The sequence below is a fragment of the Mobula birostris genome, chromosome 21 (genome assembly GCF_030028105.1).
Source record: "Mobula birostris isolate sMobBir1 chromosome 21, sMobBir1.hap1, whole genome shotgun sequence".
Lineage (NCBI taxonomy): Eukaryota > Metazoa > Chordata > Chondrichthyes > Myliobatiformes > Myliobatidae > Mobula > Mobula birostris.
In genome coordinates, this window is record NC_092390.1 from 49325782 (window position 1) to 49343037 (window position 17256).

The 17256-nt window shown below is 38.6% G+C and overlaps 1 protein-coding gene across 3 annotated transcripts in view; it reads right to left on the minus strand.

Moving 5' to 3' along the window:
- Positions 1–17256, minus strand: part of edrf1 (erythroid differentiation regulatory factor 1) — a 73517-nt gene that overhangs the window by 39389 nt on the left and 16872 nt on the right. For 2 of the 3 annotated variants that reach the window (XM_072239419.1, XM_072239421.1), the window contains 6 exons: positions 13328–13496; positions 12587–12688; positions 12281–12402; positions 4522–4633; positions 3627–3774; positions 260–371 (listed from right to left, as the gene is read on the minus strand). In XM_072239419.1, coding sequence (XP_072095520.1) covers positions 260–371; positions 3627–3774; positions 4522–4633; positions 12281–12402; positions 12587–12688; positions 13328–13496 — 765 coding nt within the window. The remainder of the gene's footprint in view (positions 1–259; positions 372–3626; positions 3775–4521; positions 4634–12280; positions 12403–12586; positions 12689–13327; positions 13497–17256) is intronic. The other variant, XM_072239422.1, reaches the window with a different exon arrangement.

A 17256-nucleotide genomic window follows, 5' to 3' on the forward strand; every position in this document is an offset into this window, starting at 1 on the left:
AGCAAATGTAAAAAGGAAAGAAAGCCATTCAATACAAGCAAACCACTGTCACTATAAAGGTCAAAATTGGGTGAAAAGATAAATGCTAAACATAGCAAGCAACCAGAGTTAATAATTATCACATGCAGAATAAAAGATTGGAAGTGACACAATGACAACTAGCATAGAAACTTTAAGGCAAATTGCTGTCTTCAACGACCCAAACCATTAAGGTCCTTTTAGTTAAGCCTCAGATAGTTAGAAGGAAATGGAAACTTACTTGTATAGCAAAACTGCCACAGGCATTGTGAAAGGATTTTGATATTTGTCTTCAGTTGTTTCTTCACAAAGTGTTGTCAGATCATAGAGTTTTACAATATCACTCCCACTTGCTAAAAGTGACAAAAAATAAAATATTGAGCACATCTTGTATTAAGATAATAAAAATTACACATAATAATTCAAGGAACACAGCCTCATGCAAGACCAATGAAAGTGACTTCATTTTTTCTTAAACATTTAAAAATTTTCCTCAACAGAAAAATTTTTTTAAAGCAGAGGTAGATACGTTCTTGATACACAATGAGATAAAAAATTAGCACAAGGAAGCAAATTTCAGTCAGGTTTTAGTAAGATCAGTTATAATGTTTTTGAATTTCAGAACAGATAACAAGGCAAGTTAAGCTCCTGCTTCTAGCTTGTAGCTTTATACGGTAATGATGAGCTTTGCAAACCCAAGTGGCAGTAGGGGCAGCAAGCTGGAGGTGGTGCTAATATATCCGAGTCCAGAGTCTGCAATATTGTTTGCAAGAGTTCTTCCTGTGTAGGTGATGAATGACATTTAGAAATGTCACTGGTGGACAAGTAGAGAGCTCTTCTTTTTATCTAATAAAACTCTTTACACTGAATTAAGGTATATTCCATTGTGTGAGCTTATCCAGTGTATTCCATGTTGAAATTGTCACCTCTGAATAGGCCTAATACTTCCATGTAGCAAAATACTTCTAAAAGCCTTTTTACAAGCTATTCATTTCTGCAAGCTTTACATTATCCTGAGAGAAATTGATGTAGTCTCTGGTTATCTTGGATCTTCCTAGATTTGAATTGTCACTGCTGCCTGAAACTGAAATTACATACCTCATTATGTGCTACAGGTTGCAAGCCTTGAATTAAGCAACAGCACTTTAGTCCTTGGATTACAAGAACAAAGTGGTGTCAGGGAATAAAAAATGTTGTCAACTAGATGTCCAATGTTAAGCAGATAACCAGAGGCATTGTTAACTCTGTGGAACCTTATTGATCAAGTTATTGCTCACACAATTACTGTCTGAAGGGAGAAGGGAAAAAAACCTGACCTAGGAGGTACAGTATGATCATGATTTTTTTTTTCTTAAATCACATCTCTGGAAGATTGGAATTTGAATATTCACTTAAACCCCAAGGATTTCTGAGTATTAATTTGCTGGCAGAAGTCAATGGCCTAAGCAGCATCTGAGGAGAAAGGAACTGCTGACATTTCCAGTCAAAACCCTGGATCCGGATGCAAGATATTGACCCAAAACATCGCCAATTCCTCCCCAACCCACTCAAATGTTGCTCAATTCATTAAGTTCCTCCAACAGATTGTTTGTTGCTCTAGATTCCAGCATCTGCAAGTCTTTGTTTCTATGTTGCCTGAGTAGTGGATTAAGAGATGCTTAAAACAAGTCAAACTCAGCATTGCCTACAAGGAAAATAGCAAGGAGATCTTAGGCTGTCTTGAACCATATAGAACAATATAATACATTGAGATGAATGTGGACCCAAAAGATTTCCCTACAGGAAACTTCTGGTCAAGATGGCACTTGTGTACAACACTTTCAGTTGACATCTTCTGGATAGATCATGAAAACATATTTCACTTCTTTTATGTCTTTTACATTTTTTTTGTCTTGGGTGTGATTCTGGAATTGTTGGAGCCTGTGATTTGCTATTTGGAGACTGTTTTGGTGTTCCAGTACTCTGCAATCTCCAAGAAGATTTTGGGAGGCAGAGGCAGCGTGCGCAAACCTCATGGCAGGCAGGCTGTGGAATGGGGAGTGAGCCGATGCTCGATTCCATTTCGCCAATTAAAGCAACGAGGGAGATTGAAACATCGAGATGAATGTGGAAGGTGAGCACTGGCTACCTGCCTTTTGACAATACTTTGATAGTAAGTGAACCTTTGAGTCTATATCTGTTTTTACAGTCAATTTAAAAAGTGGCCTACAATGCCATAGTTAGGTTCACGCGAGGTGGAATGCAGTAGTCAAGTGTCTATGATTTGCTCAAGTCAACTGTGGTAACAGTACAGCTGGCAACATGGATTGCAATTTTGCAGATATACTGTAACTGCACCTGAAATTTCAAATGTCATTCATCACAAAGTGGAATATTGGCTCCTACAATGTCATTATAGGACACAATGGAAGTAGGTTAAAGATTGCTACTTATTTATTCATGGTTCCTATTGTCTGCAAATACTGATTATATTTCTCTCCAGAGTCAGCATTAAGGAATTTATTTTTAAAAAGGGAAAAGTTTTGTAAATTGAGATCTACCCTAAAATAAATGACATTATACATTAAACATTAAACTTTTAAAACAAATCAAAGATAGCCAAATAGAAGTTGGAAGTTGTCCTCTCCATACAAAAGATACAAATATAAGGCAAAGGGGAAAAGAGTGGATTAAGTCATCGATATTAAAATATTTTTATAAAACCAGTTAAAAGAAGATGCAGTAGAACTTTGCCTTCTTACCCACTACTTCAACAAAGGTATAATAATTTTAGACAGATTTATTATACTTTTATTCCAGGTGGTGAGTGAGAAGGCAACCCACTTGAGTTAAGTGTGATGGAACAGAAACAACTGTGTTTTCAAATTAAAATAGGGAATAGATATGTAAATACAGAAAGTTAGAACAATTGTTTGATTTAATGCATATAAAAAGCAACTGAAAATCTACAATGTTGCTGAAAGTACACTTAATAAAATAATGTATGATTGAAAAAACAAAAACATACACTCAGTAGTCACTTTATCAGATACCTCCTGTACCCAATACAGTACACATTCATGGTCATCCGCTGCTGTAGCCCACCAATTTGGTATGTGTTCAGAGATGCTCTTCTGCACACCATTTGTAACTTGTGGTTATTTGTGTTCTTGTTGCCTTCCTGTCAACTCGAGTCAGTCCGGCCATTCTCCTCCAACCTCTCATTAACAAAGTGTTTTTCTCTCCCTCAAAGAACTGCTGCTCACTGGATGTTTTTTTTTCGCATCTTTCTCTGTAATCTCTAGACTGTTGTGCATGAAAATCCCAGGAGATCAGCAGTTTCTGAGATACTCAAACCACCTTATCAGGCTCTAACAAGCATTCCACAGTCCAAGTCACTTAGATCACACTTCTTCCTTATTCAAATATTTGTTCTGAACACTAACTGAACCTATAGACCATGTCCACATGCTTTTATGCATTGAGTTGGTGTTACTCGATTGGCTGATTAGATATTTGCATTTACAAGTAGGTGTACAGGTGTACCTAATAAAGTGATCACTGAGCGTATAGTTTGCTTAGTATTATCCTAAAAGATCCAGGATTCTATTGTAATTCTCAACGCTCACCTTTAAAAAGCCAATATGTATGCCCTTCTTTAGTACAATTTGCCTTTAGAAAAGATAGGATATTCTGAGCGATATCCTTAACCACTTTTGTGGAAAAGCTAGAATTATCCAAATTGGGAATGTCTTCTGTCTTAATCATTTCATAACGCTATGGAAAAAAAAAGAGTAAAACTAATTAAACTGGAATTGGAAAAGAATATAATATCACCTGAAAGAAAATTTAAAATTGTTTAATTAAAATTACATTTAAACTGGTTATCAATTTAAATAAATTAGAGCATAATTAACAAATATGACCATCACCAGTTAGCAGTTTGGAATCATCAGCAGTAATGAGAAGCAAGTAGCAGAAAATATTAGCCTAGAGATTCCCATGTACCCCCAAGACATAATGAATAGCTGCTGGGGCAATTCTGTACACGTGGCCCAAGATGTCTCTCATCAGTGCAAGCCTTGCATACCAACAGATAAGCAACCCTCTTTAGCCTTTCCTCTGCTAAGTTTACAATGGAAAGTAGGCAAATAATGAAGTGGGGCCGTGAGGAAGATCAGTGACAAGGACAAAGACTGAGTTCAAATGCAACAAAAAAAATTAGATGTGTTTGGACTAATTTCCCTGTTAAGGAAAAGTTAACGAAAAGTTAATCAACTAGTAGTGATGGAAATAAAGTTGGAATCTGCATTATAGTACTGCAGTTAATTTCGAAAGTCTGAGACCACAAAAGTCATTTGTGATAGAAAGATATTTAGAGTATTTACTGGAATTTCTGGACCTTTATCTTTCCTGAATTTGATGAAAATGTTCATTGCTTTCTGAAGTTGATCATTTTAAATACAAAAAATGGTAACTGGACTAAAAGTAAAGACTATTATACCATTAAGAAAAATGTTTTACCTGTACAATTCCATTAACATGAAAGCACATGACAAGCTCTGGAACATTGCACATTAGATTATCCAACCAATAGTCAATCCCCGTCAATATATTAATTGGTTTGTTGCTATCTCTGAAAAGTAAAAACAAAGCAACAGAAAACTTTTATAATTGTGTAATGCTCTTCTCCATTCACATAAGTGCAATCATACCCTTCCTACAATTTGACAACTTGAATTACACACAATAACTGAAGTGGGCTCAAGTAATGTTTTCTAAAGTTACATTGTGATGTCCCAGCTCCTACATTCTGTCACATCATTTAGTATGCCTTCTTCATCACCCTCTCTACCTATGCTGCTACTTTCAAGGGATTTAAGTACTTGTGTCCCAAGGTCCTTCAGTTGAACACATCAACTCTATGGAGCCCCATCATTTAGTAGGTAAGTTGTACACTTGACCACCTTTTCACAATACAATACCTCAATGATAGGATAAAATTTAATCTGCTATTGCCCCACCCAACTTTCCAACTGATCATCGTAGTATATATGGACTTCAGCAAGGCATTTGATAAGGTACCCCATGCAAGGCTTATTGAGAAAGTAAGGAGGCATGGGATCCAAGGGGACATTGCTTTGTGGATCCAGAACTGGATTGCCCACAGAAGGCAAAGAGTGGTTGTAGACGGGTCATATTCTGCATGGAGGTCAGTGACCAGTGGTGTGCCTCAGGGAACTTTTCTGGAACCCCTAATCTTTGTGATTTTTATTAATGACCTGGATGAGGAAGTGGAGGGATGGGTTAGTAAATTTGCTGATGACACAGAGGTTGGGGGTGTTGTGGATAGTGTGGAGGGCTCTCAGAGGTTACAGCAGGACATTGATAGGATGCAAAACTGGGTTGAGAAGTGGCAGATGGAGTTCAACCCACAAAAGTGTGAGGTGGTTCATTCTGGTAGGCCAAATGTGATGGCAGAATATAGTATTAATGGTAAGACTCTTGGCAGTGTGGAGGATCAGACGGATCTTGGGGTCCGAGTCCATAGGACACTCAAAGCTGCAACGCAGGTTGACTCTGTGGTTAAGAAGGCATACAGTGCATTGGCCTTCATCAACCGTGGGATTGAGTTTAAGAGCCGAGAGGTAATGTTGCAGCTATATAGGATCCTGGTCAAACCCCACTTGGAGTACTGTGCTCAATTCTGGTTGCCTCACTACAGGAAGGACGTGGAATCCATAGAAAGGGTGCAGAGGAGATTTACAAAGATGTTACCTGGATTGGGGAGCATGCCTTATGAGAATAGGTTGAGTGAACTCTGCCTTTTCTCCTTGGAGTGACGGAGGACGAGAGGTGACCTGATAAAAGTGTACAAGATAATGAGAGACATTGATCGTGTGGATAGTCAGAGGTTTTTTTCCAGGGTTGAAATGGCTAGCACAAGAGGGCATAGTTTTAAGGTGCTTGGAAGTAGGTACAGAGGAGATGTCAGGGGTAGGTTGTTGTTGTTGCTGTTTCTTTTCCCGTAGAGTGGGGAGTGTGTGGGGCGGGCTGCCAGTGGCGGAAATGATAGGGTCTTTTAAGAGGCCCCTGGCTAGGTACGTGGAGCTTAGAAAAATAGAGGGCAATGGTAAGCCTAGGTAGTTCTAAGGTAAGGACATGTTCAACATAGTTTTGTGGGCAGAAGGGCCTGTATTGTGCTGTAGGTTTTCTATGTTCTGTTCTGCAACATTAGACAACAGACCTTGCTATCCATAATAAATATATAAATCATACTTCCTACATTTACATCCAAGTCATTAATGGACATGGTATTTGTATTAATGATATATTTATATAGAAAAATTTCTATACCAAGGTTTTTTAAAGAATAGAAAATAATTCATAATCTTTAGAGGAATAATTGTTATACAAATACAGTACTGCACAAAAGTCTTAGGGACCCCAGCCAAATATACTGTATGAGACCAAGACTTTTGCACAGTACTGTATATTATGTCTTTCCAGTTAGCAACCAATATTTAACATTTCTGAACTAATGCAAAGCTATGTACTCTTATTTCTGCTTCCCAACCACCTTCATGTTTTAACCAAAATACAGTACTGCTCAAAAATTTTAGGCACTATATACAAGATACACAGCACTGTACACTGTTTCATGCATTTTACTACATCTTCTAGAAGTCCCAGTCTGAGTTTCATAATGTATCTGTTTAAAGATCTCTAAATCCAAGACTTCATAAGTATGAATTTCAAACTCAGCTGGCAATCATGGGCATGTTAACAAATTATTCTGTTTGCAAACTTAAACTTTGAGGAATTCAAGTGAGTGCAATTACATTTGTACCAAGTTGTCTGGAATAGCATTATGATTGTTAGATTGTTTAAAAACTCTTAGTCCGTGAGCCAGTAGGGTTGGTCGGTACCATCTGAGGGGAATAATGCTCATAGTGACTTTTGGCAAGGTATACATCTCTACAGTTAGAAAATATGTGATAGCATTGCACCAGTGGTAGCTTTATTACTTCAATTAAGTAATCACTTTTTGTATATATTCCATATTAACATCAACACAGCAGAAAATGTTACCCCACCCCCCAAAAGGTAAAAAACCTCATTTGGAGAGATTTCTGGAGTTTTATCAATGTCATGATATATTCCATATTGTTGTATCAAATCAAAACAATCTTAAGCTTTGGACGTAGCATATAGAATTACAGTACAATAGTAAGGGATAAAATTGGTCCTCTTGAAGATCACAGTGGACAACTATGTATGGAAGCAAAAGAAATGGGGGAGATCTTAAATGGGTTTTTTGCATCTGTATTTACTAAGGAAACTGGCGTGGAGTCAATGGAAATAAGGCAAACTAGTGAGGTCATGGAACATATACAGATTGAAAAGGAGGAGGTGCTTGCTATCCTGAGGCAAATCAGAGTAGATAAATCCCCAGGACCTGACAGGGTATTCCCTCGGACCTTGAAGGAGACTCGTGTTGAAATTGCAGAGGCCCTGGAAGATATATTCAAAACGTCGGTACCTACGGGTGAGGTGCCAGAGGATTGGAGGTTAGCGCATGTTGTTCCATTGTTTAAAAAAGGCTCTAAAAGTAATCCAGGAAATTATAGGCCAGTAAGTTTGACGTCGGTAGTAGGTAAATTATTGGAAGGAGTACTAAGAGATAGGACCTACAAGTATTTGGATAGACAGGGACTTATTAGGGAGAGTCAACATGGTTATGTGCGTGGTAGGTCATGTTTAACAAATCTATTAGAGTTTTTCAAGGAGGTTACCAGGAAAGTAGATGAAGGGAAGGCAGTGGATGTTGTCTACATGAACTTAAGTGAGGCCTTTGACAAGGTTCCCCATAGGAGGTTAGTTAGGAATATTCAGTCACTAGGTATACATGAAGAGGTAGTAAATTGGATTAGACATTGGCTCAATGGAAGAAGCCAGAGAGTGGTAGTGGAGGATTGCTTCCCTGAGTGGAGGCCTGTGACTAGTGGTGTGCCACAGGGATCATTGCTGGGTCCATTGTTATTTGTCATCTATATCAATGATCTGGATGATAATGTGGTAAATTGGATCAGCAAATTTGCTGATGATACAGAGATTGGAGGTGTAGTGGACAGTGAGGAAGGTTTTCAAAGTTTGCAGAGGGATTCGGACCAGCTGGAAAAATGGGCTGAAAAATGGCAGATGGAGTTTGATACAGACAAGTGTGAGGTATTGCACTTTGGAAGGACAAACCAAGGTAGAACATACAAGGTAAATGGTAGGGCACTGAGGAGTGCAGTAGAAGAGGGATCTGGGAATACAGATACAAAATTCCCTAAAAGTGGCATCACAGGTAGATAGGGTCGTAAAGAGAGCTTTTGGTACATTGGCCTTTTTGGAATGTTATGGTGAGGTTATATAAGGCATTGGTGAGGCCGAATTTGGAGTATTGTGTGCAGTTTTGGTCACCAAATTATAGGAAGGATATTAATAAGGTTGAAAGAGTGCAGAGAAGGTTTACAAGGATGTTGCCGGGACTTGAGAAACTGAGTTATAGAGAAAGGTTGAATAGGTTAGGACTTTATTCCCAGGGGTGTAGAAGAATGAGGGGAGATTTGATAGGGGTATATAAAATTATGATGGGAAAAGATACAGTGAATGCAAGCAGGCTTTTTCCACTGAGGCTAGGGGAGAGAAAAAACCAGAGGACATGGGTTAAGGGTGAAGGGGGAAAAGTTTAAAGGGAACATGGGGGGGGGTGGGCTTCTTCACACAGAGAGTGGTGGGAGTGTGGAATGAGCTGCCAGATGAAGTAGTAAATGTGGGCTCACTTTTAACTTTTAAGAAAAACTTGGACAGGTACATGGATGAGAGGTGTATGGAAGGATATGGTCCAGGTGCAGGTCAGTGGGACTAGGCAGAAAAGTGGTTCGGCACAGCCAAGAAGGACCAAAAGGCCTGTTTCTATGCTGTAATGTTCTATGGTTCTATTCTGCTACTCTGACTGCCTTCCCTCAGAGCCAGACCCAGAGTTGTTGTGGCAACATCTCTGAAAATAACTTGATCACCTTTCACTCTTTGGACCAAGTTCATTCCATCAACCACTGTGGCAGAGTTTCCTGGGAGTTGCTCTTCTACTGCTACATTTTTCTGCAAGGTTGTGGCTAAAGTAGTTTTATTTGTCTTTCTCAGCGATCCTTCTGGTGTGGACAGGGCCCAGGGCAATGGTCCAAGGGGATGAGAAAGGATATCCTCCATTTGTAGACTGCACCCTTGTGTCATCACTATGATGCGTCCAAACAAAGACTTTCAAGATGATCGCCCTCCCATTTGATTTCACTTCTCTCTTCTTACACATATCACTGAATGTTTTCAGCTTGTTGGTTTTCATCGGGTCATGGACTTTCTTTGCTGGTGGGTCTTCCTCTAATCTCTCATCCTTGAAGGTTGCATAGCATTGCTCACCAACCTCATATGCCTTCATCAGGTCAGAGGCAATGTCCTTGGGCGCTGCCTTTGCCATAGAGATGCTAATGAGGTCCCGCTTCTCTGCAAAAGGGTTGACCCATTCATGTATGAGGCTAACCACTGCTGAAACTGCTTCCTCATCTTTCTGGATTCTTGGCCACTGTAGCTCTGCATGAGAAAACTCTGATTTGTTGCCTTGCACCATCTCCCTTAACTGTCCCAGGAATGCACTGCGGTGCTCAGCTGTTACGTAGTAATGCTTGATAGCTCCAGTATTCAGACCAAACCGTGATGTGTCTCCAGGAGTCTGTGTGTCTTTGTTCACTGTGGCTTCAATAGCCTGGTCCACAGGGATCTGCCCAAAGGGGTTATTTACTAGACAGCCGCACTGAGAATTGGCCTGTCTTGAAGGCCTCATACACAGAAGGATTCTTCTCTGGGAGGTTCATCATCCGAGCAAAGTAAGGGGACAGGTACCTGGCATAATTCATCTTATCATAGGCAAAACACCATGAAGGTGCAACTCCCAGTCCCCCTCACGAGAGGCGCGCAGAAATCCAAGTACTACGTTCTCTACCATGTCAATGTATGATAGATAGCTCTCCATTGCTGTGACGGAGGTGCTCCAGAAGGTCTGTTCACAGCTCAGCTAAGAGTGGACTTTGCAGCAATTGTTCAACTTCTGTTGGTTCAAGTCACTGGCCATGTTGTTCACATGGTCCAAGGATGACAGAAAGCTACCACTGCTGCAATGCTATCATGTATTTTCTAGCACTAGGGGTGTATACCTTGCCAAAAATCACTATAAGAGTTATTCCCCCCAGATGGTACCGGTGTCCCAAATTTGAGGTCCTGACTACAGGTGTCCCCCGCTTTTCGAGCGTTTGCTTTATGAAACCTCACTGTTACGAAAGACCTACATTAGTACCCTATTTTCGCTTTCAGAAGGTGTTTTCACTGTTACGAAAGAAAAATTCAGCGCGCGATAAAAAATCAGCACGCGAAAAAATCAGTGCGCGATAAAAGGCAGTGCGCCCTAAGCAGCCGCTCTCCCCTGGATTCTCGCCGGCATTGCTTAAACACGAGCCTGTGAGCAGCTGTTTGCAAGATGAGTTCTATGGTATTGGAAAAGCCTGAAAGAGCTCGTAAGGGTGTTACACTTACGGTAAAACTAGACATAATTAAGTGTTTTGATCGTGGTGAACGAAGTAAGGACAACGTGAGTTTGGCTTGTGGAAGTTGACGAAGCTGATGTTGAAGAGGTTTTGGCTCCCATCATCAAGAACTGACAGAAGAAGAGCTGATGCAATTGGAAGAAAAAAGGATAACAATCGAAACCGAATGAGTAATGATAAAGTACGACTTTAATTTTGAAAGGGTACATCAGTTTAGGAGATATTTGCAGGATGGTTTGAGTCCTTATTAAAGAACTGCGTGACAGAAAAATACGTGAGGCTCAGCAGTCAAGCAAGCCTTCTACATCAGATGACGAACCTCGACCTTCGACATCGAGGCGGGCAGAGATAGAAGAAGATGAGCTGCCTGCTCTAATGGAAACAGGCGACGAGATGACACCCCAGTGTCCCACCACCCCAACTCTGAGGCCACGGACAGATACTGATTCGCGGAGAATGCAAAGGTAGCCGGGAGGCACACAGCACATCTTTAAGAAAAAGCCGAAATAAACATGCTAATTAATTAGGTGCCGCTGACACGTAATTGTCGGCCAAGATCAGAGACGACGCAATCGGAAATCGGCACTGATCTGGGCCGACAATTACGGGCGGCACCTAATTAATTAGCATGTTTGTTTCGGCTTTTTTCTTAAAGATGTGCTGTGTACCTCCCGGCTGCCGCTGGACCCCTGCGTTCTTCGCGGCAATGTATCGCTCAGCGGCCTGGAAGGTGGGGGACCACTGCACCACCCAAATTCCGACGACTCAGTCTAACACACCATCATCAGTGTGCTCTGAGCTGAACCAATTCCGGTAAGTGATACTACACTGTACATACATTATTTCTACTTTATATAGGCTGTGTATTTTTGTGTGTTATTTGGTATGATTTGGCAGCTTCATAGCTTAAAGGTTACTGGAGAGCGCTTGCGCGTGTTTTTGCCAACAGCGCTTGCGTGAGATTTTCTGCCGATGGCGCTTACGTGTGATTTTCGCTCCAGAGAACAGTTCAGTAATGATTGTGGAAAGGTATTTCTACTTTATATAGGCTGTGTATTTAGCATATCATTCCTGCTTTTACTATATGTTACTGTTATTTTAGGTTTTATGTGTTATTTGGCATGATTTGGTAGGTTATTTTTGGGTCTGCGAATGCTCACAAAATTTTCCCATATAAATAAATGGTAATTGCTTCTTCGCTTTACGACATTTCGGCTTACCAACCGTTTCATAGGAACGCTCTACCTTCGGATGGCGGGGGAAACCTGTATTTCAAGTTAGTACAAAACAATTAAAAAAAAAATTATCTTGGAAAGTTGACAGTTCAAATACCAAATGGATGTTGTCATTTCTTGTTCCAGCTGAGGCACTACAATTTTCCTCAGTTCTACAGATCTGGGTGGACAAGCACCAAGATTTGTAATATTTTGCATTCACCTTCATAAACAAATAAGGCATGGAGAAAGGCCAGCACCTATATATAGTTATATGGCATTTGCAGAATCTCGTGTTTGTACCAATAAATGGCATTTGTATATGTGGGTTTCTCCCCCCCAATTGATTTTACATAATTTTAATGTCTATAGTAGTGGGAAAACAGAAAATTCATAAAATGAGTAGCTTTCAATATTAGGTTTTACCTGAGCCTTAAACTGACAGCTGGATATTTTCCACCACCGAAGATTGGCATATTTGAACCCACGAGCATGTGGATATCTTCAAACGTCCACAGAATATTCCTAACGAAGTCATTTTTTAGTCCCTTTGGAGTAAGAAAAATATTTAAATATTTTGAAAGTGAAAAAAAGCAAACCAAGCAAGAATTAGTTATTGTGACAAAGCCAACTAAAATAACAGTACTAATTTTATTAAAATGCCAATCAAGATCTATTATAATAGTTCCCTTTGTTCAGTGAATTCATTGGAAATGGTCATCTTCACCATACCTGACTGTTTTCCCCTTCATTCAAAAAAGTAGTCAGGTTTTGTTCTTTCGGGGTAGAGGCCACCTGCTCTAACACATATGTGGCTCCCAGAGGAACATTCCCCTGCAAAAAGTGCAAGCATGTATATTTTTACCCAATACACACACTATTTAATCATTGAATAACTGAAAATGTAGAATATCAATACAGTGTTGCCTATATTAGACTACTATGCAGAAATGGTCTGGACTTTTAAATCTTTTGAATAATTTTGACGCAATTTAAGAAAATTATGCTAGCTACCACATCTGTACTTTTAAAATATAATGGGATTTTAATAATTAACTTCCTACTAAATTATGCTCAAATCACAGTGTGTAGAAATAGTCAGGTTCCCCCCCCCCCCCATTTTGATGATGCAATTTGCAATTCCATCCAAATGAACACAAACAGTTATCTGAAATATACTAGCTGGAAAGGAAAGTCATTCAAATGGCTCTTAAGGAAAAATTCTAAAAAGAAATACACAATTGCTTCATATTATTGCTTTTACTATAAGCTGCCTGGTGATTATACTTCCAAAATAAGTCCACAAAAATGTCATTATAAATTTGGGTTGTAAATATTATTAACATGAATAAATAATTAGTAATATTTATTCTTAACCTGAATAAATAATTGGTAACATGTTATAAACCCTACTCAATACCTTCATTTCATTTCATTTTCGGAAACATATTTCCAAAGTTTAAATAATTCTACCTGTTCTTGAGGATTTTGAGGATTTCCATCTCCAGGGACAGAAGCAGGGGCTCTCAAAGGTGCAGGCCACGAGGATTTCTCTACTTCTACTTGGTTTTCCTGAGATTGCGCATCTGTCGGTTGTGCCATTGGAGTTGAAACAGCTTCTGCTGGACAATCTCCATTGATACTAAAATTATTGAAATGAATATTGTATCTTTCAAAAATCTTGATAACAATATAAACAGCTGCTATTCAAAATAAAATTCAACAAGTACAATTTTCCCCCAAATCATTAAACAAAAATAAAGCTTAAACTGACTGAAAATTGGTGGTTTTACTACAGTGCCTTAGCCAATGTCAGCACATCAGAACATCTGCTCTGTTACTGGATTCAAGACAGAATCTAATGAGCTCTGGCAGAAAGGGTCAGATGCAGCTGTATGCCAGGACTAGTTGGTGTACAAATTACGCCCATTTGATTGGGTCACCAGTCATAGGGACAACATTTAATACACAAAAATATTTATTTCACTTTGAGGTTTTGTCAATACATGAGTTAATTATCTTATAATTTCTAATTATAAATAATAAATCTACAAATTTTTCTTCACAGATTTTTAATATGTTAAAAATAGATCAGAAGTCTATCACAGCAATTAATTAGTTTTATTTGTCACATGTCCATTGAGGCATTGTAACAGTGAAATGTGCTATATGCGTCAATGATCACACAGTCTGGGATGAGCTGGGGGTAGCCCGCAAGTGTCGCCATGTGTCCAGCACCAACACAGCATGCCCACAACTTACTGACCCTAACCTGTACATCTTTGGAATGACAGAGGAAACCAGAGCATCCGGAGGAAATCCTCAGGATCACAGGCAGACCGTACAAACTTCTTGTGGACAGCGGCACGAACTATGATCCTATAGCAGCTGCTGTACACTAACCGCTATTCTATCATTCCTCCCTCACGGCATTAAGATGCTGTCGATGCATTCCAGGGACCGAGTCTCAGGATATACTATCTGATGTCTAGACATCAGAATTTACTCCACTATGCTGATGCTTGTTCATAAACAGGATTAAGTGTCCCATCCTCCATATTTAAAAAAGGTAAACCTGGGCACCTTGGGTGACATGCCCTTATAAAACAACATGATGTGGCCCATTATCTATACAAATAAATGGAACATTTATTAACTTTGAAAATACATTCAGCATCTAAATACCCAGCAAGAAGTTAAATTTTATAGAAGTATTATCCCTAAAGTAAAATCTGCACTATTATTACAGATGAGACTATAATACATAGTGATGAAAAGAACTAATGAAGGGAGAATTTAAGCTGTGTCAATAAAGTGGTACAGCCATTCATCCAAAAATTGTAATTCTGTTATATTGTTCACTTAAAACTTTCCTTCACTCTCAAATATTTATGTTAACAGTATCTTAGTTTACTCAATCTAGCACAGTAAACCAATTGAAATAAATGTGCAAACCATCTTCCTTCTCCCCCACCCCCATCTCAAATCTAGATTTCTTGAAATACTGTATTATTCTGTATCAGGTTTTACTGGGTATTGTATTACATTATGTTTCAACAATATTACCTCTAATGATTTGCAAATATTTCAAAAATTGAAAAACCTTTAGCAGAAAATGCCACAAATTCTGAATAAATTGTGATTTATTTTTCTGTACTGTCATTTTTTTTTGACATTTTAGGGGTTTCATCCTGTGAACTATTCAGACCTACAGACTTCACTTCAGCTTTGATAATAAACCATATTAACAGCCGCTAGATGCCAGCATAGGAATTAGTTGATACATGATTACACCACATTTGTTAGTTAAAAAACTGATTCATGTCTGTGCTGGGTATAACAGACTATACTTTTGCAGTATTCCCAGTCTTTACTGCTTTGTTCACATAGGCATATCAATATAATGACCAACATCAATATAATGACACAAATTACACCATTAGCACCTACCTATACACACAAAAAAATACTGTACAATGAGCCCTTCAATTTCCAAGGAACAGAGCTCACAGTATAACAGTATTTTTCAGCAAAAAAAAACTTGTACTTTACTCCTGAGATCATGATTTTGGCAGATTACTAATATTTTAGTGATAAAGATCAAGTTCTCGGCTTTTCAAAATTAATTTTAATAATTCTACTGAAAAGGCAAGAAGATTAATTTTAATAATTCCACCTAAAAGACAAGGTTGAAGTTTGTTAATGATAATGGTGCTACATGCGCCAAGCACAATGTATAGAGAAAATAAGTTTATGTAAATTGGACCGCATCAAATCAGGCATCTTAACCCAAAATAGTTTACTTCGCTGCAACAGATCAAGTTATGATCCATACTTGCTACTTTGGTACTTAGCACATCCAAATTGGTCTTGTGAATTAAAATATGTTCCTATTTTAAGTGTCAGTCCTGGGTATGGCACTGTGTTAATTGCAAGTACGAAGGAAGAACTACAAAACATAATTGATATAATTGTTGAAAGTGCAAAAATGGGTCTATCAATTGCAAAAAGACAAAATGTATGGTGATATCCAAAAAGGAGAATCCTATATGCAAGCTCAGAATAAATGGGGAAGACATAAAACAAGTACAGAACTTTCGCTACTTAGGAAGCTGGGTGACATCAGATGGCAGGTGTAACTTGGACATCAAAAGAATAGGGATGGCAAAAAACACCTTTACGAGAATGAAGAGTATACTTACCAATGCTAAACTAGGCATGACCACCAGCCTCAGAGTACTGAAATGTTACGTTTATCCAGTTATGTTATATGGCTCAGAATGTTGGGACAATATCTAGTAACATGAGGAAACGAATTGTAGCAGCAGAAATGTGGTTTTTGAGGAGGATGCAAAGAATATCATGGATGAAACAAATATCTAACGAGGATGTCATGAACAGAGCAAACATAAAAAGAGAAATAATGTATGAGATCATGAAAAGGCAACGTAACTTCATTGGACATGTGATTAGGAAAGAGGAATTAGAATGCACGGTAATTATGGGAAAGATTGAAGGGAAGAAAGCAAGAGGAAGACAAAGACAAATGATGATGGAGACATCAGCCAGAGGACTAGAAATGAATACCGATGAATTGATCCACTTGACCCGAAACAGGAGTGTGTGGGCCACGGCAGTCAAAGCTCAAACTGAGCATGGCACCTGATGATGATGATTGTTAATGTGTATTTCTATGGCACCATTCAACAACACTAAATATTGAAGTAAACTGGGCAACTGCAACATATTTAATAGCCTGTGGTTACCCGTGTATTTAAACTTCAATAAGATATTCTATGTTCAGGGACATTCTATCACAAGATTTTCCCACTAGGTCTCTTATTGGTGCTGAGCAAAGACTCTTCACATCTACAACTCCAGCCCATGTGGTTCATTCAAAGTTATAAGAAACAAATGCTGAAGAAAAATGATCTAGCAAGAGATTGTCCACTGAATAAATGAGTCAGTCAAATGGAAGATATGAAAATACCATGAACTTGTGCTCTTTGGTGCAAAAAATGTGTTGCACAGTATATGGTGAAGTGCTAGTTCATAAAATGTAGAAAGTGAACAGTTACAGAATGCAGTTAGGAAGGTAAATAGCATTTTAAGTTGTATTCAAAGAAAGGCTGCAATACAAAAGTATAAAAGTCTTGTTGCAATCATAAATTTTAGCAAGATCATAGCAAAGCCTTGTGTGCAGTCTTTATTCTCTAATTAAGGATATTTGTCTTAGATAATGTGGTAATTTGCCAAACTAATTGATTACTGAAATGACAAAATTCCATAATGCAATCATTAGTTAGAAGAATGACTGGAAATCTCAGCAAAAATGCTCAGCAATCCAAAAAATAATTGTCAGAGTTGATGGTAAGAAGCAGAAGAAACCATAGATTCAAAGA